The 24,260-nt window shown below is 40.6% G+C and overlaps 1 protein-coding gene across 3 annotated transcripts in view; it reads right to left on the bottom strand.

The window, feature by feature from the left end:
- Nucleotides 1–24,260, bottom strand: part of Fndc3b (fibronectin type III domain containing 3B) — a 334,288-nt gene that overhangs the window by 17,614 nt on the left and 292,414 nt on the right. For all 3 annotated transcript variants that reach the window (XM_046422919.2, XM_046422923.2, XM_046422920.2), the window contains exons 23-24: nt 16,338–16,550; nt 910–1,076 (exon numbers count right to left, since the gene is read on the bottom strand). In XM_046422919.2, the coding sequence (XP_046278875.1) occupies nt 910–1,076; nt 16,338–16,550 (380 nt within the window). The remainder of the gene's footprint in view (nt 1–909; nt 1,077–16,337; nt 16,551–24,260) is intronic.

The raw sequence follows: 24,260 nt of genomic DNA, 5'->3' as shown, positions 1-24,260 counted from the left end.
CAGGGCTGTTTTGAGCAGCAGCTGGATAAAGCCACTAGTGCTGTCCCCACTCCCCCACCAGGCAAGCAGCAGGGACCTGCCCAAGAACAATGCTGTTTTGGGTGAGAATGGCTTGGCCTCAGGTTTCAGTGAGCAACCTCCAGCTCCTGTCACTGTCTGCCCTGCCTTGCAAGTTGGCTGCCCAGTCAGGCACAACTTTGTGGCTGGAAGTAGACAGGCAAGAGCTCAGTAGAGTGACTTTTGTTTCCTCTCCTGGAGAGATGTGGGAGAAGATTTGGATATATAGGGGTCTCACTACTCAGCGACACCTGATTCAATTAAGGAGAAAGAGTAAGAAACTAGTTCCTCACAAAGCTCAAGATAATACTGAAAGTGGCTGCTTTAGCTTTCCATAGGCAGTTCTCCACAGTGAGAGCAGCGGGCCTGGAGGAGAAGGCTGCTGAAGTTGCCTCTATTGGTCAAAGCACCAAAGTCACACGGAGATGAATGCCAACCTCTGGTCCTCTGAATGCATTTGGGAAAGGAGGGTCTCCAGCCTTACTCAGCAAACTGTCCTAAGAGCTCTAACTCCAGAATTGACCCCTTTTCTGACCCAAAGTCTGTCACTGGGATCTGACCCCTTTTTTAAATCATCTGTGGGAATGAGAATGTCTCAGGTTTATGTTATTTTTGCAACAAACATACGTGCACCCTGGAGCTGTTATCTGCAGACCCTGTCCTTTAAGAGCTCACATTTCCCCCAGATGACCCATGGCCCAACCTTCTCTTTTAGAATGTTCTTTTGAGTCTTATCATACTGGCATTAGGAATATCAAGAATGCATTCAAGGCCAGAACTGAGCCTCCTACTCAAAGTTCCAACATTTTCTTATTCTCACAGGATAGTGACAATAGTCCACTGTCTACAAACCTTTGATGGGAGGGGGGACACTTTTGGTTGTGCTGAAGGTGTAAATTTCTGAGAAGGGCCCTTCCCCAGCTTCACTCGCTGCCTGGATTCTGAAGGAGTAGCAAGTAAATTCCGTCAACCTCTGGACCTTGTAGGTATGGCTGGGTCCCCTGTAGATTGAAATAAACCTAGAGAAAGAAGAAGAATCCATTAGTTGTCTGAACTCTTAATGACAAGAAATAAATTATGATGCAAATTAATGGAGTAGAGTTTGCCAACTCAATAAATGCTTTTCATGATCTGAATCCACCAGTTGCTATGTTATGGTCAAATTTAATATCTAATATTTTTCCTAAAAGAAAAATACAAATTTAAGCAATATAAAGAATGGAATGAGATTCCTTTAGTTATTGTTTAGATTCTAGAATCATCAGTTGTTCCTGTTTTTATTTACTAATATTTCAAATATTTCATTATGATTAAAAAAACCTTTTTTTGTCATTGATGGACCTTTATTTCACATATTTACTTATATGTGGTGCTGAGAATTGAACCCAGTGCCTCACACAGGCTAGGCAAGTGCTCTACCACTGAGCCACAACCCCAGCCCATTAAAATATGGAAAAAATATATAAAATCTGACATTGTTAACTTACTTTCTGTTATGCACTAGGCAGTGAAATTAATGTTAATTGGGAACTTCAGAAATAAGATGACCTCTTAACCCAAATTTTCCAAATAACCCACATTTAGGAAATGCTTTTAAATTTAACATTTATTTATTTTAAGAGCTTTTAAACCCCCTTTCCTAAACTGACAAGAAGACATTTAGAATATTTCCAAGAAACCTAAGAATAGAAGGTGAAAAGATTAAAAAAAAAATGTATGGCATTTTAGATGTTTTCTCACAGTGTTTTGAAGACTTAATATATTCACAATGAAACTAAAGTAACTAAAACTACTGTTACCATTTTTAATACCACTTTTTAAATAACAAAGTTAACTGTAAAATTTTGGAAATGATATAACTTCCCATAAATCATCCAGGATCCTTGTTAGATTCAGGGTCTGAATCACACTGGTCCAAGGGTACTCTGAGAACCAATCCCTGAGTTAATCCAACCACAATGCCTTGTCCTCCTACACAGGCCAACTGCTTCCCACTGCCTGTGCTTTGCTGCAGCCTCCAAGAACAAGCCATTATCTTCAGATACCACCGGAAGTCAGTCAGTAACAGAATTACAGTTCCAAATGCCTGACTCTTGGGCTGAATTGGCCTAAAGAGTAAGCACAATTTATGCACAATTCATTTTGTGCCAGTTCTTGAACATCTGCAGTGTGCTAGGTTCTGTGGATTTGGAGATGAACAAAACCTGATTCCACGGGTCAATTTGTGCAGTGTGGGCAGGGCTTTCTGAAGGCTTTTCCATTGCTAGAGAATAGTCTTGAATGGATGAATGGATGGAGAGACAGAAAGACTAAATTGACCTGCTTGTTTTTAACTTGTCAGAGTCAATACTTACATTCAGGCATGTAGTAGCTTTTGCAATCAAGTTCCTGAGCCCTCATCATGTCACCTATTTAATGTCTGCCTGTTTGGCTTGTGAAAGAAAGTACCTTTTACTGAAGGCTGAGCACTTTCAATTTCAGGGAAAGCCAGAGTCCAGGCTGAAACCCACAAATACCATAGCAACCTGCATAGCACTCTTGACACATTACCACCTTAATGAAGACATCCTTGCTAATGCTTCAGGCAAACAGCTATTAACTCAGCCTCAGATTCTGGGCCAGAATCTCTAACAGGGATAATTGCCCTTAATTATATCACAAATGGAAGTCCAGTTTAAGAAGCGAAAGTGTTAGATTTTCATTACAAAATTGCCATAAAGCTCCGTTTTTTTTTTTTTTAAGAGTCTGGAGAACAATATTAGGAACAGTACTGCTTTCCTGGCATGCTGTGCTCTAAGCAGAGTATTTCCTTTTGAAAACAGGTTCAATATATAATTGTGCCCAAATTCAATCATACATGTAGGCAGTAGTGCTCACTGTCACTAAGACATTTACTGAAGCACTCAGGACTCTCATTTTGTAGCGTAATTGAGCAAATAGCACACATACAATTTTCAAATACATCAAAACTTGCTGTTTCTAGACTAGATATTTTCCTTTTGTACTACAATGTTTTATTAATGGTTTAAAGCTGCATTCCAATTTATAAAAAGCATTGGGGAAATAGCTGATAGTAATGACAAATTTAAAATGTTACCATTAGAGAATTTATTCATGTCCCAAGATAGTGTTACTTAAAAACACAAAAAAAGTAAAGTTGCATTTGTGTTTAGAAAAAGAAAAGAGTGACCAGGAAGCTTCTGAAGATCTTAACCCTCACCCCCACCCTCGCCCCACCACCCCAGTTTGGGTTTGAGGTTTCACCATCTTGCTTTCAGTGAAGGCAGAGCAAGTTAGCTGCTAGAGGCCCACCTCACAGCTGTTTCCTTGGAGAACTTGGGAACTGTTGCCTGGTACTCCCAGCAGAAGGAGCTGAGAATGTGAGAGAAACAGTAGTTTGTTCTTTCTTCAGCCTTTCCTAGAAAAGGCACATGTCTGTCCCGTCCTTGATTTAGCCCACTTCCTACTGTGGCAGTAATAAATCACGGCCTGCTTGTTGTTCTGATGAGAGTCATCACTGTTTTGTCTTACCTCTCTCCCCACAAAATGGGCACGGGAGGAAGTTATGGGGTTCAGGGTGGGAGGGGAGAGTTCCCCTATTTTGTTCTCAAAATGTGTACAGGAAGAGCTGAAAACCAGATGGCAACAAACTCCTATGTCTCGTAATTAACCAGGTAATTGGAGGGAAGAGATGGTAGGCAAAACATAGGATTCTCCTGAGTGAAACACACAAGGAGAGACATCGGGAATCCTGAGAGTTTTGGGAGGAAAGCCCAAGCATCAACAGAATCAGTCCCACACCAAACTGTCACCTACAGAAAGAAATGGCCATGTCCTTGTCAGCCTGTGTTCTAAGATGGCCACTGGGGCCCAAGGTCAGAAAGGCTGGCAGGAAGACAAGAGGGTGATCCACTGTCTTCTTGAGAACCTTTCCCATCATCTCACTCCTGTGAGTAGAAGCCACACACTGGGAGACATTAAAGACAGATGTCAAGAGACTGCATATTATTCAAGAGTTGATGCTTTTCGTACTTGTAAAGGTATTTTTTTTTTCTTTTTCTTTTATTTTCATGTGGTGCTGAGGATCAAACCCAGTGCCTCACGCATGCTGGGCGAGAGCTTGACCTCTGAGCCACAACCCCAGCCCCACTTTGCCTTTTTCTTAAGGCGGGGAAAAAGAGGAGTAGAAAGAACAGCAAAAATGAGAACATCGAGAATAGGGTAAAAGATGAGAAAGCCTGGGCATTACTATTTTTTCTGATAGGGAAATTATTTATCTTGATCATTTCTAACTTTGTGTCATTTTACTCAATTCAATAAGAAAATGCATTAATTGCACGTGCATGTTCTAAACTTGACATATGAGTCAGCTTATAAACCAAAAATACAATCTGCCATGAAATCTCACCTCTCTAATTTAGATTTCTGAAAATAGGATCTTCCTGTGATAACAATTTGGTATTTTGTTTCAAGGGTTTGAATTCTGAAAACTTTAAGGGTCACAGTGGATTTGTTCCTTTTACCTCCCCCAATCTGGGTACCTCACAAGCTTCCAGTCAATGTAGGTTCTGAGATGAGAATCAGCTGCATGGGCTACAAAATACCAGCAAGCTCTTGAGTCTCTGGGCCTCAGTTTTCTCATCTACATAAAGGGTAAGGATGGAGCCTACCCCATGGAGCTGTTGTGAGGTTTAAATGGGTTAAATAAAATGCTTTGTCTTGTCCTGAAATGTAACAGTCAGCCACTCATTTTTAGAATGCTGAGGAGACAGGGTTTTAAAAAGGACCCCAATCTACCTTCTAAGAGACCATCCACATCACTATTGTTGAACATAGTGGTTATTTTACTTTCTCTGGGTGTAAAGCTGGATGTGAGCTGTGGGGCTTTATCCCTCACGCTGGCCAAGTACGGGCAGGCATACCTCCTCCAACACTGTGGTGGGTGCTCAACTTGAGACGTCACGTAAAACTGCCAGGCCCTGAACAGAGCAGGCCTCAAGCAAGTGCCTTTGACCCCAGATGTCTTTCTGGTAGGTCTTAGCATAAAATATTCACCTGACAGCAACTTCTGTTTCCCCTTCTCCTCAAATTCCAAATTACAAAGACCAACCAAAACAACAGAAGCACATAACTCAATGAGAACATAATCCTTCTCAACCCTGTTCTATAATTACTACCCACCCCTTCGGGAGGCGGGAAAAGTGAGACTCTTCTTACTTCAGAGCCAGTGATTTATGGCCATGTGCATGTGGCTAGCCTTGAAGGCTCTGCAGGTTAACACCCCTGTAGCTAGAACTACTCTGGGAGAGATTAAAAATGTTCATCAAATATGTTTTACAAAGACCAACTTAATTTTCTTCATTCTCTTACAATTTTTTTGAAAAAATCAACCTAATTTTAAAATTGATTAATAAGTAAGCCAGAGACCTCCTGTGATAGTAGAATTAATCATAATAAGACACAGTGACTCAAGACTTTAAGTGCAACCAGGACTGAGAGCCTAGCACAAGCTTTGCCATGTGACAAGGTAGGTTCCCAGGCAGCTTTCCCGATCCTCCCTCTCCCTCAGACTGAGAGTGCCCAGGTTGGTGCTTGGACCCTCCACAGGTTGATGCACCCCAGGTCTTGGGACATAGCAGAGGCATGCAGAAGGCCCGGGTTCTCACTTCAGTGTGCACTGCCCTCGGCCTGGAGAAGGAGGAGGTCCTGAGTGGTTCGAATTCAGCTGGGAATGAGGACTCAGAGCAGTTGGGGTGCCCATACAAGGAGCCAGGCACAGTGAAAAACTCTGGGCCCTTGATACACTGGCTCTGGCCTGGCAATAGGGAAACACTACATGAGGAGTGACACTTGCTCTACCTTGCCGCTCTCCTGTTCTATGCTGCTGCTGAGGTGGGACATCCCTCATAGTCCTCCATGCCCTGCACACTGCTGGGGAGTTGTGGGAGCACAAGGACTTGGACCCAGGAAGACCTAAGCAGCAATCTCAGCTCTCTGCCCCTTACTGCCAAATCAATTGTCCCTGCAGAACTTCAGTTTCTCTCTTCTGTAAACAGGGGGCAGTTATCTACCATACAGATTGTTTTAAGAGTCAAACACAGTAATGTGGGCAGAAAGTTCAGCACAGCCCAGTTCGTGGTGAAGAGTCCCATACATCATATTATCCAACAGCTCCAAACCCAGTATCACAGACCAGAGTGCCACAGACCACCCTTCAGGTAAAGGACCCTGAGGTCCCCTACGGCTCTCAGCTCCTACCATGCAGGCCTCTATCAGTGGTTTATGACCCAGAAGGAACAGTTCAATCTAAATTAGTGATATTCTGCTGCATCTGTTATGGCCTATGGCAGACATTCAGCTCTCCCCCAAACAAATTACCAATCTAATTTGGTGAGCAAGGAGTACAAATGAAATGTCCACTCTGTTATTTTCACCACGAGTGCTCCTGCACTGACAAGAGCAGCGCTGAGATAATACGGAAGCAGGCAGCTGGTTCCTGGAATGCATTACAAGCCCCAAACTGAGGTCACCAAGTCATTTTAGTATTAGTTCAGGTGGAGGCACATGTAGCCCCAGCACTTGCTGTGGCATCACACACAAATTCTTAGAGACTGCCCGGAAACTCTGGGTCGCAGTGGCCATATCTCTGAGGTCATCTACCCCACCTCCAGCCCCACTGCCTGTTCCTGGGGAACAGACATTAGCCTCATGATCCAGGGCTCCCGTGGGGACAAGAAGCCAGTGAGGGAGCACCTGTGAGGCTTGCTGCAGCGCAGATCCCCTGGTTCACCATCCTCTGTGGGACAACAGAATAACGGGAATAATAATATCGGAACTCTGGAGTCAGCAGGCCTGGGCGGAGTTCAGCTGGTGCTTGGGCTGTCTAACTAGGCGAGCCATTTCCTCAGCTATGAAAGGGCACCGTACTCCCCCTGTGGGGTTGTTTCGAGAACTAAATGAGAATAAAGGTAGAATCCATTAGCACTTAGGAAGCATTCAGTAAAGAGTACTGTCTTTAATACTACGTAAACATCGTAATGCTAATATTATTAGTACTGAGGTTGATGAATGTTTCTTGTTTTCCCGATGTTAGCGAATCCTGAGGATGTCCCCAGAATGGCACCCCTCTTGTCCACATTCCCTGAGGCTTTTGAGTCAGGGAGAGAGTGGAGCAGCATGTGAATGCTATGTACCCTGTCCTGGCAAACCTGAGCCACAAATTGATGAGGAAAATACAAAAATGGGACAGACCTCAGCATTGCCCACTGAGTTGGAACTCTGGGTATTTTTACTTAGGGAAAAGAAAAATGGGGAGAAATGCTCTCAAGTTCTAAAAATATGTACTTGGGAAGGGGAAAAGAGAGAAAAAGATTAGATGGGTCATTAAGAGTCTAAATAAATTCTTGATAGCTCTGTGTCTCCCTCCCCATGCTACAGTTTTGCCTATTTTTATCTCCTAGAAACAAAACACTCAAATGATAACAAGCACACATGGATCTTACTCTTAGTGATTTGCCAGTGATTTAAGAATTTGTTTAAAATTCTGTACTTAAGAGCAATGAACTATTCTGTGTGACACTGTATTGGTAAGTACAGGTCGTCAAACATTTGTCCAAACCCAAAGAACACATAACACCAACAGTGAGTCTTAATGTAACTGTGAACCCATGCACCTTTGCATGATGATGATGTGACAATGACAGAGGTCATCAATTCTAACAAATGTACCTGTCTGGTGGGGAATGCTGCTCACGGGGGAGGTGTTACATGTCGGTGGGTGAGAATACTTGGGAAATCCCTGTACCTTCCAATTTAATTTGCTGTGAACCTAAAACTGCTCTAAAATTAAAAAAAAAAAAAACAAAAAAACTGAAAAATGTTCTGCATTTCTGTGAAGCCAAAAGCCAAAACAATTTTTTTTTTTTTATTGTGCTTGTCATAGTACTCCATGGGGGTGTGTGGCAAGTTTTAGGAGCACAAAGACATACTGAGACCTTGGCCACAGTGCAATCTGTAGCATTCACTATGAACTTGAGTAAGTCAGACGATATTCCAAGGCTAAATTTCCAGTGATCACTGTCTTGATCACTTGACAGGAATTTTTATGAGATTCAAATCAAACATCCAAGCAAATTCTAGGATTATTTATTGAATATGCAATAGAAAGTAACACAACAGATTCTGGACATTTTCAGAAAATTCTAGGGGAAAGCTATACTTTTAATTTCAGTTATTTTAGGTTTTAACATTGTGAAAGACGACTTTTAGTACTCAAGTACAACTGATAGAAGTTCAGTCACATTACATCTTTACATTTCCTTTTAAAAAATCATTTTAGGGAAAACAATAATATGTAAAAAAAATCAGTTTTAAAATGTTTGCCTAAAACAATTTTGTTTTGAAAAGAAATATCGAACAATGCTTTGAATGGCTTATGACTTAAACACACAGTAGAAAATAAGTCTTCATGCCAAGAGTTTTGTTTACTCCCTTGCTGCTATCTTATAATCCCTAGGCCTACTACAAGCTAACCACAGACCACTGATATTAATTATTCATAATAACTTAACCTGCTGACCTGAAATGGCTGGGAGTCTATTAAGGCTGCAAATGGCATCTTTCAAAATATGTTTCACAATATCACAAATCAACAGCTGTTCAAAAGCTCAGTACAACTATATTCATCAGTATAGCTATATTCATTAAGAGTGACATGTCATGTTTTCCCCCTTATACTTAATTTCCCTAGGTTCCATGGTGTGTGTGTGTGTGTGTGTGTGTGTGTGTTTCCTGTTACTCAAGTGGCATTTGGGGATGAAAGATATTCAAAATAGGAATGAAGCATATCTACCTTTAGTCTGCCAAGAACACAGAGTTCTGCCATTTCTGGGTAGAAGCAAATGGTACCATGTGGGGACACCTGAGGCAGGGATGGTGTTTCCTAAACTGATTTTGATGTTGGTGAAATCCCTGTTTACAGACTGGTCATTAAAGTGCCAAGAGCTTCTTCCAAATAAACTAATGAGAAAATGGGTTACTTTCCTATTCTCTATTCCTAGCCGGATGTTGGCCTGTTTACGAGTGACTAGGCAGCAACACTTCTTGGTTTATTGATTGAATTTTTACACTCCTTTTCTAAGAAATAAAATTGCACTATAGGAACTAATGATGGAAACTCTTTACAATGATTAAACAAACTTTAAAAAAATCTTACTTTCCATTTTTTAATTGTTGTTTACACTTTAAACATCAGAAAAGTCCTATTTTTAATGTTTTTAAAAACTGTGCTTGGTATATTAAGAGATTCACTTGTACTCAAATGAAGGTCAGATTTTTTTTTTTTTTTTTTTTTTTTTTTTTGTGTGTGTGTGTGTGGAGGGTACTGGGAATTGAACTCAGGAGTATTTTACCACTGAGCTACATCCCCAGCCCTTTTTGTTTTTATTTTGAGACAGGGTCTCACTAAGCTTCTGATGCTAGCCTCAAACTTGTGATCTTCCTCTCAGGCCTATGCTACCAGGTCTGACATCAGAATCTCTAAAGACCACTAGAGAAGCTTAAAACCTCCCACTTTGCTTTCAAATACATGAAGTGAATTTTATCTTCAAGGTTACTATTTGTCCACTTCTGTTTCAGTGACCTTGCCTCAATTTGAGGAAAATGCTGTTCATTTCCATTCCACCATTTATTTATTTTTTATTTAAGTGAGAGGTTAAGGACTAATTTGGATTCTATTTCTGGTTCAGTTAAAATCTCAAATAGCTTATTTACCACATTTTAGCCCGAGGCTGACTAAACCAGCAATACTCTTTGTTTTGTAGATTTTTTAAATGTTCCTTTTTTTAATAAATAAAAATGTTTCTGATTTTTTTTTCTCCTGTTAACTAGGGACTGGAGACCAGCATCACTACTTCATTTTATAGAAGGGGAAACTATGGCAAAGATAAGTTAGGGGATATGCTTCTATCATCTTGAAATTTAGTAGTAGATCAGGGATTATAAAAGATTTGACATCTGCGTCAAGAACCAGAGCTGCCTTTGAGGGGTTGAATTATAGAAATGCCATTTATCCAACTAGAATGATCATGTGGACTGGGGTCTAATCCAGAGAGGCAAAGGAAACAAATGCTGAGGGTCTCTTGCAGGCTGGGTTGTTGCCTCACATCTGTGTCATGGAACTTGGCAGCACACTAAGAAATGCAAGCAGGAGTTTGTTTTATAACAGGCAAACACTGAGAAAATCCATTCTTCCCTCAGTTAGCATACATACCAGCCACCTTTGCTAGTTAACAAGTATTATTTTGAGTTTGAAGAAACACCAAAACCACAAAGATGCAGTTTTCTTCTGCTAAAGGCCAACACGCATCTTGCTGTCAACACTGCAAATCCCTTCCACTTTTCCTGGCCTAGGGGAAAGTGTCATGGGCCAAGCCAAGTCAATAGAGAGCATGCGACAATTATCTACTCTGTAGCTCAATTTCGCTTTGTTGGATACTAGCTTTAAAAAATATTGGCTGTCTGACTAACCCTGAACAACAGATTAACCACAAATGTGTTCCTGGAATTTACGTTCCTCCCTCCTCAGCACTGTGTATAATTATCGGGGAACATGGACCCTGCAAGGGTCAGGATTGGCATCAACTCCAATTCTGTCAGGGCAGCACAACATTTCACTGCAGTAACACAGACAAATGCATCTTCAAAATAATTGCTACAACACTATAATCTTAGAACACACGAGCTGATCCTGTTATTCTAGTGCCTGTATTAGGTTAACACAGCATTATGAAAATGCTTACTTGGGGCATATATTTTTCTTGCATAACATGGGAATGAAAGCCATTCAGATCTTCTGGGTTGGATCTGTTAATAATAATAGACTAAATCACTATAAGGCCAAACTAATCTGATTTTTGTTTATCTGTTGAAATTAAATATAATTTCCTGTGTTGTCTGTTCACTGTTTAATGTTAATTCATTTCCTCAGCAAGATAAGCTCTTATAGCTAGGTCACATACCTCATAGGACCTAACACATAGCAGCAATTCAAGAAAAAAATTGCTGATTGAATGAATACTCATAATCTAATCTCTAAGTAAATCTAGTTCTGTAAGTATAAAGCACAGATTTAAAGCTGCTACTTAAATGTGGACTGGAGACCTTACAGGTCAGAAACTTGAATACAAGGGAAATAAATGTCCTAGTCAAGAGAAGTGAAACTTTTCACACAGCAAGTTCAGATGATCTGGGTTGAATTCTAGGTTGATTTACCTGGAGGTAGGGGCTGTGGCAAGAAGCCCTGTGGGATCACTTCAATCTACATGAAATAGGCTTATCCTTAAGAGAGGGACAGACAGACATAGGGACAGAGAGAAAAGTGCTAGCACATTTCACTTTTTACATTTTACCTTTTATTTGAGAACTAAAATAACACAGAGAAAGCTCTTAGTGTTTGGTACTTTATAGGTGCTCACTAAATAGAAGTTTCCTTTATAAAGTTTAAAAATATTATTTTTGAGCAAACATTATTATTTTAAGTCTTGGGGGCATTTTCTATGGTTTGAAAGACATATAAATAAACATAAATGAGTACATCACAGATGCAACAAGATCTTAGGGGTTTTAGACATTAAGTAGTCACTCTTAAGGTAAGTTGGTATCTTTCTTATTTTCTTACTTGTGAAATGCAAAAGCTCAAAATATGAAGATAATTAGATAACGTGCCCAAATCATTTACAAGGGACATATTTTTGCAAAAAATTTAGTTCACACACGGTTTATAAAGATTCCTTGCTTTAAGATGGATAGGTGGGAAGGACACCAGAGATCATTATCTACTTTAACCTCTTCATGGATGAAGAAAGAGAAAGTCATGGTTTAGGAAGCAAAACTGATGCAACTCTTTAATCTGACCATCACCAAGCATGGAGTTATTAGTTTGCACAGTGGTTACGAATACTTAAATAGCTGGCAAGGACAGCTGTACAACTCAGACATCAGCTACTCTTTTCTCAAATGCCCAGTGACGAGTTAGTAATGTGGTCATGGCAAAACAAATATTTTACTAGGAACCTTTTTTTGGGGTAGGAGGTACTGGGAATTGAACTCAGGTCTTGCTGATACTAGGAAAAGAGCTACCTCTCCAGCATAAAAGAAGTACTTTGAAGAGAAAAGGGATATTGCATGGAAATGGAAGGAGACCCTCATTGTTATACAAAATTACATATAAGAGGTTGTGAGGGGAATGGGAAAATAAACAAGGATAGAAATGAATTACAGTAGATGGGGTAGAGAGAGAAGATGGGAGGGGAGGAGAGGGGGGATAGTTGAGGATAGGAAAGGTAGCAGAATACAATAGTCACTAATATGGCATTATATAAAAATGTGGATGTGTAACCGATGTGATTCTGCAATCTGTATTTGGGGTAAAATGGGAGTTCATAACCCACTTGAATCTAATGTATGAAATATGATATGTCAAGAGCTTTGTAATGTTTTGAACAACCAATTAAAAAAAAAAAAGAAATACTTTGAGAGCTGACAAGAAAGAAAATAAAACCACAACTGAACCTATCTTTGGTTCTCACCTTGGCCTCAGCAGGATGTATTTTTTTTGCCACATTCACAGCAAGAACTTGGTTAATGAACTTAAGGTGCATGCTGTAGAACACATGCAGAGTTCCTGCCAGCCGTGGCTAGAAACTGCTCTAGCAACCAGCTTGCTGAAAAAGCCAGCTGCTGCCTGGGAAGAAGGCACTGCTCTTTCACCTGGAGAGGCCAGGCCAAGTCCCAGTGACCCAGGTGAAGGCCAGAATTGACAAAGCGAGGCTAACACCAAACGTTATGATGAGTCCAACTCAAATGGCTTCTTCCTGATCCTCAGGAGTCAAGATTCAAATCTAAAGTCTTGGATGCAAGGTCACTCACTCCAAGAGTTCCCTTTCAAGACAAAGAGGAAGGTCATCTTCCAACTAAAACTAGGCTGTCTCATACTATTAAATCCCAGAATAAAATTATTCCACAAATAGAATGAGAATTTATTAAGCTCTGTATTCCCATCACTTTAATAACTTTCTGAGAGCACTGGCAAATCTAATTTAGAAAAGATAAATTTGGATCCTAGCTCATGAAATTAAGAAAAATATTGTTTGTAATGGTCAGATTTCTTAAATTGCCACTTAAATTTAGGCATCATTTATTTGATGAACAAGGCTAGTCGGGCTTTATTTATTTGGGGTGGCTGGGGAGAATGTATTGATCACTAGGTTTCTGCACTGTTTTCTGCCTGGCATATTTAAATGCCTCACGACAGCACACTCATTTGGATGAGTGCTTGTGGAGCTTTTTTTGTGTGCCCAGGAGCTGTTCTGTATCACATAAAGTCTTAGATTGGACCACACATCTGTAGAGTTCTCCATGAGCCACCATGGACAGCTGCCCCACAGGGAAGGACTGCAGCCAGATGGGGGTGCCTGGCCCCCTGCCTCCCTGGAGGTAGCAGCAGAGGCAGTGTGAGTGTGAGGCGCTGGCTGTGATCCCAACTCAGCTATCAGCTTCAGCGACTCTTCTGTGCTTCCCTTATTCTACAGATATTCTTTTTATACAGATATTTTTCTAAAGATATTCTCTAAGGATGGTGCTTTCCATCATCAATGAAGCCTGGGGAAAAATGTAAGACTCATTTAAAATTCACCCCCAAGGCTAGCTTTATATACTTATAGTAGTTTCTCTTCTGTTCTCGCCAGCCTTCTCCAGTTGAGGAGTTCCTCATAAGAAAATAATCATCCTATGAAAACACATCCAAAGAAATCTAGCACTGTGGGATGAGTGATCTTGTGCATGAGGGAAAATGAATTTAATCTCTAATGAACCTGTCAGGAGAGAGCACTGCTCTCTCTGTGCTTTCTATACCAGCACCAGTTTCCAATAGAGCAGTCACTTTTTGTTCTCCTGTCTTCAAACTATTGGATCTGCCAGGCATTTCAAAATCAAGTTCAAATGAAACCTTCCCTGTTCTTTGTGCCTCCATCTTTGGAGGACGGCCACTGCTTCTCCTAATACCTAGACCCTTTCCCCTGTGGTACTATTTGTTCAATCATTATTCGTGAGGATATTTTTCTTCCTTTCCTACTTCCCTTTCTTCCCCCATCCTCTTCTTTTTACTAATAAGACATTGTACTTACGTAGACACATTCAGAATGTCAACAGAATAAATGCAACCTTTTTTCCAATTACAAAATAATACTGTTACCAGAACAATAAGTATTTCATGTAAGCTGCACCAGAGACTTCTGAACTTGAAAAAACACCTGAACTCATATATAACTAATTTGTGCTGAACAAGTTTCCATGTGAAGTTATATTCCCCATACTGTACCTGGCAAGGATCACGGCTGCTGAAAATATCACCAGGACAGGGCTATATAAAGACACATTTGGTAGTGTGTTTGGTGCATTTGGTAGTGGTTAACTACATAAAAAAGGTCATTGTACAATCTAAAAACAAATCTACCACAGCCTTACATTTCAATTTTTTTTTTTTTTTAAAGGAATGAGCCATGTTCAAGGAGTTCCACGCTTTACAGACAGGGAAAGAACTTCACAGGAACCAACTCAAGCACAATCACCTCATCTTCACACCTCCCTCCTTCCCTTCCTGTTCGTGGTGCTGTTCTTGCCTCTTTTTCCTTTTTCAGCCTTGATGACTCCCTTTCTTGCACCAGGCTTTCTCTAGCTGGGTGTGCAGCTGCATTCTTTCTTATTTTTCCTTTAGCTCCTTCTTTTCCTGAGGCTGCTTCATCTGCAGCGGTGTTGTTTCCACATCTCTCCCAGCTTCTCTGCAATCCCACCACTGCACAGGCCGGGCTCTTCTTTGGATGATACTCAGAGTAGAACAAGAGGGTTGAAGGAAGTCTCGTGGGTGTGTTGGGCCCTTGAACTTCTTGTTTGTTTCCCCCTTAGGAGGGTATAGATTTTCAAGCCTCTTTCATCATAGGCCTAGTCCGTCTTTGTCATGTCTTCAAATTTCCCTTTCTTCTTAGCAGTCATGGTCTCCCATCTCTCTAAGCACTTCCTTGAAAGCTCTGAGAAGTTGACTGGAGATATCAGGGGGCTGCTTCTTGAACTCCTCCCAGCAAGTTTGCACAAAGAATGCGTATGATGACATTTTGTCTTTCAGCTTCTTATGCCCTCCTTTGCCCATGACAGATTGTTTTTCCTGGTGCCTGGCCAGCCCTGATGTGGCCTGGAGCTGTCTCTATGAAGCCTGGTGTACTGCAGTGGTTGTGAGAACAGATGCAGCAGGCTCCCTTGTGTTTTTTGAACCTTGGTCTCTACAGAAGGCCCCCAGACTCCACTACACCCAAATCAATCAAAACCTGATTACAGAGTGGAAGGCTGAGATTGGATGGGGAATCCTGTGGGAACTAGGACCCCATGTAAACAGAATACTATAAAGCACAAAGAGGAAATTCCAGAGATGCTTCCATTCCAGCACTGGTTCTGTGCTTCGGCGGCAAGGGGAAGCATGCTGTTTCCTCCATTGCTACCTTAGTTGTACGGTGATCCCCCAACCCCTCTGCTTGACTCTCTGATCAGGACCTTTGGCAATGGAACATTCTGTCATCATTAACTTTTGCTCAGCATCTGATCATCCCCAAATACAGTTCAGCCGCCTATCTTCTGATTGGCCATTTTCAGAGGAAATGAAGTTAGGTTAAACAAATAATGTCACAAAAGGCTGGATTTGATTTCTATAGCCACAAGTGTTTTCTGGCCATGGAAACACTCATAAAATATCTCCTATTTGCTCTGGTTAATTTGATCTTGCATTGCCCACAGTTACAGAGCAAAATCCTCATCTGTACATCATCCACAGATTTGTAAACATGTTGTCCCAGCAGTCGCTGAATATTTAAAGAGGTAACATCTCTTCCTGATTCTTATCTCCCTCTGTACTCGTGACTAATATACATTATTTCATAGAGTGGATTTGAACCTGACAATTTCCTTTCTTATTTCTCTCCATTATTTGGCTTTATGAAGGGAAAAGAATACATATACTACACATACAGGGAAATCAGGATCTTTTGAATGCTTAGAAATTCTAAATGGAAAATGGAGGGGACAACTTTGGGAATAAAATGCAAGAGTCAAATACACAGCCCCTTCTTTGAATGAGGAGGAAGAGTGTTTAAGAGAAAGTGAGTAAGACAGAATGAGTTGAGACTTCACCCCATGCCAAGGCCAAGAAGTCCCTGGCGTGCCCTCAGCCCCCATACCTCTTGTTTCTGTCCTCCAGCTGCAGAGTGTACACTATGTCATCGGCAGTGTGCGTCTTGGAGTTACTGTCTCCCCATTTTAGCTTCAGGCTCTGAGGACCAGCTGCAGCACATTCTAGCCTGGGAGGCGAGGGTGGTAATGGCCGAGTTTTCGCTTTAATGAACTGACTAAATGGTCCAGCTCCAATTTCATTTATAGCCTGAATTCTGATCCTGGAGAAAGGGGGGAAGATGACAATACAAGTTTAAGAAGCAGCAATTCTTCAATCAAAATAAACAAATCAAAATCATCGAACAGAGTATTTATTACTTGTCCCTAAAGCAATGCTATGGGATAAAGAAAAACAAAATGAGTCCAAGACCTGGGTAGCCCAGGGCAGATTATACACTCTCCATTCTAGAAAGTAAGAGCAAAACAAAACGACAACAAAAACATTAGAAGATATCCCTTAATTAGGGGGAAAAAGTTTCTTGTCTGAGGGAAGATATCCTAACGATATACTTCTAAATAGTAGTTGTTCTAGCTACTATTTAGCTACCTCAAAATCAGTTTTGGAAGTAGATGATTTACAAAGAGAAGATTAAATAGGAGAACAAACGAATCTCCTCCAGAGTCAGACACCGGACAACAACTCTAAAACAGAGCCCTTCACTCCCTGTTACAGTGTGGATATGAGGTGTCCTCCAAAAGCTCATATGAGACAATGCAAGAAGGTGCAGAGGAGAAGTGATTGAGTTGTGAGAGTATTAACACAATCAGTGAATCAATCCCCTGATGGGATTAACTGTATGGCAACTATAGACAGGCACAGTGTGGCTGGAGGAGGGGGAGATTGGGGGCGTGGTTCTGGGGTATGTACTTGTATCTGGAAAGTGGAGATCTCTTTCTCTGCTATCTGATCATGATGTGAGCTGCTTCCCTTCAGCACCTTTCCACCATGATGTTCTACCTCACCTTGAGCCCCGAGGAATGGAGCCAGCTCTTTATGGACTAAGACCTCTGAAACTATGAGCTCTTAAGAAAATTTTACTCCTCTATAATTGTTCTGGTTGGTCCTTTAGTCACAGAGGTGAAAAAGCTGACTAAAACACTCCCTTTCTCCAGCCTCACCCAACAACTCTGAAGTCCTCCGCCAGAGCCCCTTAAGCAGCCACTGCTATAGCAGGATGCCATTCAGATGTGTAAAAATCCCAACTGGGAGTTTCCTATGTGCACAGTGTTATGGGGAGTAAAGACATATTAACATCACCTTTATGGTCTAGAAATTTAACATCTAATACAGTTAAAAAGTACAGTGGGAATATTATTCCTATCTTCCTTCTTCCTTTACATTTCCTAACTAGTTGACTGAAACAAATCCTCCAGGCCATCAAATGCCACATTGATGACACTGCTGTCCTTTCCCTCAACCCCCTGTCTGTGTGGACTACACATTTTGTTAGCTTCCCACAGGTCTGGAGTCAACCCAGGACTGTGTGAGTGCTAAGCAAGTGCTCCACCACTGAGCTACATCCCCAGACCCAAGGCACCTTCTTCTACCCTGTGTTCCTCACTGAATGTAGCTATTAAACCTGTACAAAAGGATGTAGATATTTAAGAACTCTGGAAATCATATCATAGGTGGCAGATTTGTGGAAGTATATAATTTTAATTTTACCAAATCAATAGAGAACTTGCCATTTCCCCCTCCATTATTTTCTAGCCTGAACTCATGAGGACTAAATTCAGGAGTGGATGTGTGCAAAGACAAAGAATTCTACGAAAGTCTGCCTCAAAGCAGAAAGGGTATCTCTAAAGGTTCAGAGAATGGGGGAAATTCTCTAGTCTTCTTTTCTTTTCTTCCTGTTTTCTATTCTACCATTTCCCCCCATCATATTGATAGTCTAAAGAAGAAAAACCAGATTATATCAACTGATAAAGGAAAAGCATCTGACAACATCCAACATATTCATGATAAAAATTCTCAGCAAATTAGGAATAGAAGGGAGCTTCTTCAATACCCACATCACAGTAGCCATGAAAGATTACATATTTTCCCTTTAAGAAAAGGAGCAAGGATGCCTACTCTCATCACTCCTGTTCAACAGCACTAACTAGACATCCCAACCAGTGGGACAGGGTGGAGTGGGTTGTAGGGTATGGGGTGGAGGCGATTAACACACAGGAAAGAAACAAAATAAATGGAAACCACAGACAATGCTGGAATACTAAATACCTATCCAAATAGAATCATATAGTATTCATGAACTGGAGACTTCACAATAAAATTATTAATTCTCCCCCAATTGACCTGTAATGGCCTTGCACTTCAAAACATTCAAACAAAATCCCCACAAGATTCTTTTGGTTCTTTTAGGGGGGTGAGAGTGAGGCAAGGTACTGAAGATTGAGCCCAGGGCCTCCCACATGCTAGGCAAGAGTTCTACCACTGAGCTATATTACTACCCCTTTTTTTATTTTATTGTGAGACAGGGCCTTGCTAAATTGCCAGAGCTGGCCTCAACCTGTGATCCTCCCGCCTCACCCTTTGGAGTTGCTGGGAGTACCCTGGGGTTACAGTATTGGTCAGTGCACCCAGCTCACAGCAGGATTAACAGAGGAGATAAGGACAAGCTGATTCTAAAAGTTATGTGGCAAGTCAAAGGAACTAGTTAGTGCAAATTTGAAAAATAATAATAAATTTGCAAGAATCACAATACCTGATTTTAGAACTTACCAAACGCTACAGTAATCAAGGCAGCATGGAAGAGAGACAGACACACAGATCAAGGCAACAGAACACAAACTCCAGAAATAGACCCACACAGATGTGGCACTTGATCTTTGACAAAGGAGTAAAAGTTATTTTATGGAGAGAGAAGAATCTTTTCAATACATAGTGTGGGAACAACTGGACATTCACAGGAAGAAACAAATAAACCTCAACTTATACCTGATATAAAAGTGAGCTCAAAATGGAACATGAATTAGGTAAAGAGTTTTTATAGATAGTAAATAAGGACACAAAAGATGTTTGACATCACACCCACATACCCACACACAACAATAAGAAGCAACTGGAACTTTATTATTTTGCTGATGAGAATGAAAAACGGTTAGCCACACTGGAGAACAGAGTTCCCTTACAGCACAAAATGTACCACTATCATATAACCTAGCAATCCCACTCTTAGGTATTTACTCTAGAGAAATTAATACGCAAACCTTCACACATATGTTTATAACATCTTTATTCACAGCACCCACAACTAGATGATATCTGCCTCATGGTGTGGAATTTAGCAAATACTTATCTGTGGTAAAGTACAGAAAAACCCCATTACAAAGGGCCTTACTTTTCCTAGATTCTGTTTTACTGGGGTTTGCATAAGGTCTTTTTTATAAGCAATTTAGTCTTTCAGAATAACACTGAAAGATTAAAAAATTCTTGCTTCTTGAGTCTCATAAAATTGCTTTAATGATATTAATATAAGATTTTCTTCCCATGATTGGAAAATAACAACTGTTCTTGCCACTGGAAAGGAAAAATCTTTAAAATCATCACGATGGCAGAAATGACTACCCTCTTTCTCTTCTCAGGAAGAGAAACCAGACAGTAAGTTGTGGTTTTTCCTCAATGGTATAACAAATTTCCTCAACTACAAGATTTCTCTTAAGGTCCTTCCAGTGTTCAACCCACCATTCCTTTCCTTTACCCTAGGCACAGGTGCAAATAGAGTCTAGAGGTCAAGGTGCTTTCTGCCATCTGCTGGCCCACAGTCCTTCTGAGACAAGCTCATTTTGTACTCCAAGCGGCCTTAGCCTTTCTTTTGCTCTGTGCATCTTAAATAGGCCTTAGTTACTTTAACACATCAAAGGAAGTGAGGTCATTAGTTGCTTAAAACTGCTGTTCTACTCTGCTAAACAAAATATAACAAAAATTATGAGATATGAGTCATTTTTAAGGATTTCTTTTAAAGATCAGAAAATATAAGTATCAAGATGATTTTATTTCTTCTGTGAATTCACTTATTTCCCCAAAGCCTCTATAGTTCCTTATGTCTCTAGCTCTATGATTCTCTGACCTTTCACTGAGAAGCATTTGCTAGGCATATAATCTTAGCCTTAAAAACACAATCCTCACCATTACCCACTACCACCAAAACAAATAACGTGGCAGCATTTTAATTCTCTTTAGGAGTGCAATTTCTTTGGGAATCCTGCCAGTCACTTTGGGGAAGGTCTTCAGGGAAATTATCTAACATCTTTAAGCAACAGTTTTCTCATCTATAAGAAGGGAACAATATCATATTTGCCACACTGACAGAATTATTTAACTAAAGGACATTGGGGATATCTTTTAATTTTTTTTTATGCGTGTATGTGGTACTGAGGGAGGGGTTGAACCCAGGGGTGCTCTATCCTGAGCTACATCCCCAGCACTTCAAGGTCTTGCTAAGTTGCCCAGCTGTCCTCAATCTGCCATCTTCCTGCCTCAGCCCCCCAGGCAGCTGGGATTATGAGCATGAGCCACCGTGCATGGCACTAATTTCTAACATCTTATACTTCAAGATACAATCAGAAAAGGATTCAAGGTGGCCAAAAGCACTTTGGTGAACTTTAAAATGCTAATTTGCAGAACTGTTATCCTTCTGATTTCTTCAGAGACTGTTATTCCTCCAACAGAGCAGGAAGTGTGCTGAGCAAGCAGGAGGAAGGGCACAGTGCTGGCACACACAGGCACCTCTCCTTCCTAGCCCACGACGGCCATGCCTTACTCTATGATGTGACCAGCCTGCTGATAACATGTTTCAGTCCTTCTTCTGAATTACGGCCAAGAGGACTGGCTTCCTCCTAAACCACCCCCAGGGAAGCAATCTGGATGAAAGCCCAGGGGCGGATGAGAATAGGAACAGTGAAAGCACCACAACCAACAAGCTGCAAAACACGCTCTGGAGTAGGAACTATGATCTCTGCTTTTAGAGGTGATGGCACTACAGTCAACTCAAAGAGCTTAGGAAGGTGACCTAATGACATAGCAGCTACTGGGTATGCAGTTTAGATCTGATACATGCAATACTGCCTCTAATTTCTACTCTGGTCCAACGAGGCAGATCACTTTATCCAATTTACAAGCACAGCTAAGTGCAGGCACTTAACCTTGATTTTATGTCGGACACGGGTCAGACTGGGATGTGGAGTTGGTCCCTTGAGGTTCAAGGGGTTCAAAGGCCTTCCTCTGCCCACCACACTTTCCTATCGTAACTTGGACCTATCACAGGTACAAATCTGACCAAAAGATCATTTCAAACCATACTTTTAATTCAACCACTGCCTTTTGCCAATGAAGCAGACGTTTAGAAAAGTCAACAAGTTTGTTTTCACTTTATTCAAACAGTGTGTAGTCCTGAAACCAAACACCTAGACTCTAAAATACTCAGTTCAACCTATCCTTCCATTTTTATAAAACTACATTTTGTTTCAGTAAAAAATTCATGAAAACCATTTTCCTGTGCAGCTGATACACTGAGCTAACATTAATTAGTTTTAATGACAAAGGGACAATCAAAAATGAAATAAAACTGAGAACTGATAAAATAGGGTGGTGTCTTGTATCCTGGGAAAAACATGAAGAACTCTGGGTACTGAAGGCTGAGAAAGCTGAAGGAGGTGAGGACAAAGGCAAGTATTGTCTCCTTTGTTTTAGAGTGAAAAACGGTAATGTGTGAAAATAACTTCCTAATCCTCATAACAGGGAATGATGACATAAGACTGTTAAGAGCTAAGAAGCAAATCTGGCAAAGTAGCAAATTATAAAATCAACATACAAAAATCAATAGCTTTCCTATATAACAACAATGAATCTGCTGAGAAAGAAATCAGAAAAACAATTCCACTCACAATTGTCTCAAAACAAAAAACAAAAAGCAAAAACAAAACCCCTTAGCAATAAATATAACCAAGGAGGTGAACGACTTCTATAATGAAGTCTACTATAGAAAATCAAAGAAGACCTTAGACGATAGGAAAGACCTTCCATGTTCATGGATAAGGAGAATTAATATTATTAAAATGGTCACACTACCAAAAGCAATATACAGATTTAATGGAATCCCCATCAAAATACCAATGACATTCTTCAGAGAACTGAAAAAAGAAAACAATCTTAAAATTCATTTGGAAGAATAAAAGACCCGAAATAGTCAAGGCAATTCTAAGCCATAAAAGGAATGGTAGAGGTATATCAAAATCTAACTTCAAATTATACTACAGAGCTATAGGAACAAAAACTGCACAGTAATGACATCAAGACAGACACATAGACCAATGGTAAAGAACAAAAGACACAGAGACAAATCCACACATTTACAGACATCTGATCCTTGACAAAGGTGTCAAAAATATACACTGAAGAAAAAGATAGCCTTTTTAACAAATGGGAAAATTGGTTATTCCTATGTAGAAGAATGAAATTAGACCTTTATCCCTCATCCTGCATGAAAGTCAACTCAAAATGGATCAAAGACCTAGGCATTAGGGGAAACCTTAAGTGTCTTCCATGGCTTAGAGCAAATGCTAGATGTCCATGCAGGAGCCAGCAAGGTGGTGACCTGCTTTCTGACTCATTTCTTCCCTACAAATGTTACTAACAGATAATTCACTAAATGCTTATGTTTTGGGCACTAGACTAGGTGCCTGAAATCTTATTAATACACAACAACTCTTCCAAGTAGTTAAAATTGTTACCATCATTTTACATATAAGGAAATGGAGACACACAGAGTTTAAATACCTTGCCAAAGGTCACAGAGACAGTAAGTGAGGGATTGAATTCAAGGGTAACTCCAGTTTGTTACTTGTGAATTATTTACAACTTGCCTCCTAATAAAAGCCACCTCATCTTGTCACAGTGAAAGGATCTATGATTCACTTACACAGCACTTATCACATAGAAAGGAAAAAAATAATGTTTTCATTCTCTTTTTACTCAGCAAAAAGCATAAATGAGCACAAGAAATAAATCTACTTTACATTTGCGTTGTTTGCCAGCTTATCATGAGTCAGACATATAATGAGATTGCCAAAAAAGGGAATCTTGGGCAACTTTACTAATTGCTCAGGATACAGAAGTAGGAAGGTAACAGCCCTGTTTTGCTCTGAGACCGTCATACCATCCCCAGAGATCTGAGCACCACAGATGGAGAGGTCATCAAGAAGCAGGAATTGTTCTGAGCTAAGATTTGGATGATGGTGACAGTTCGCTGAGAGACAGCTGACATTTTATAAGAAAATGATGTTTAGTTCCCTTCTGGGCCTACTAATCATGTTCTACAAGAGTGGGACTCAGACACTGGTATTTGGCAAAGATTCTCTAGGCAACTGATTCACACTGACATTTAAGAATTATTGCTCTAGGGTAGTGGTTTTCAAATTTAACTTGCACCAAATTATCCTGAGAGGCTAATAAAGCATAATACTAGGCCCCATCCCTAGGCTTCTGATTCTGCAGTGCTGAGGCGGGGCCTGATGATTGGTATTTTAATGAGTAAGTGTGATGCTGCTGCTGCTGGTCCAGGAGCCACACCTCGAGAGCTACACTCTAGTCCTGGGGTCTGAGTTTAGATGAAGCTGGAACAATACCATGGTCCCTGGGGATGCTCGGCCCAGAGCTGAGAAGGGGCTATACCAGGAGACCCAGGCCTCCTTCACCTCACAAAGGTTATGTATAGCTCTACGTGGCTGGACGCATTCAAAGGAAAGCCATTTCTAGTAACTTTTTTTTCTCTTTTCAAACTAAAACACAAATTAAATTTCAAACTCACTTCTACACTTGAAAGTAATGTCTTTAAAAAGAACACCATTATAGCAGGGGTGCATGTTTGTAATCCCAGCTACATGGGAGGCTGAGGCAGGAGAATCTCAAGTTTGAGGTCAGCCTCAGC

Source organism: Marmota monax, unplaced genomic scaffold (genome assembly GCF_021218885.2).
Source record: "Marmota monax isolate L192 unplaced genomic scaffold, Marmota_monax_Labrador192_F-V1.1 WCK01_AAM20220418_F8-fsc00110, whole genome shotgun sequence".
In the NCBI taxonomy this organism is placed as follows: Eukaryota; Metazoa; Chordata; class Mammalia; order Rodentia; family Sciuridae; genus Marmota; species Marmota monax.
Note: the sequence above shows the minus strand (reverse complement) of the source record. Positions and strands in the feature narration are given on the sequence as shown.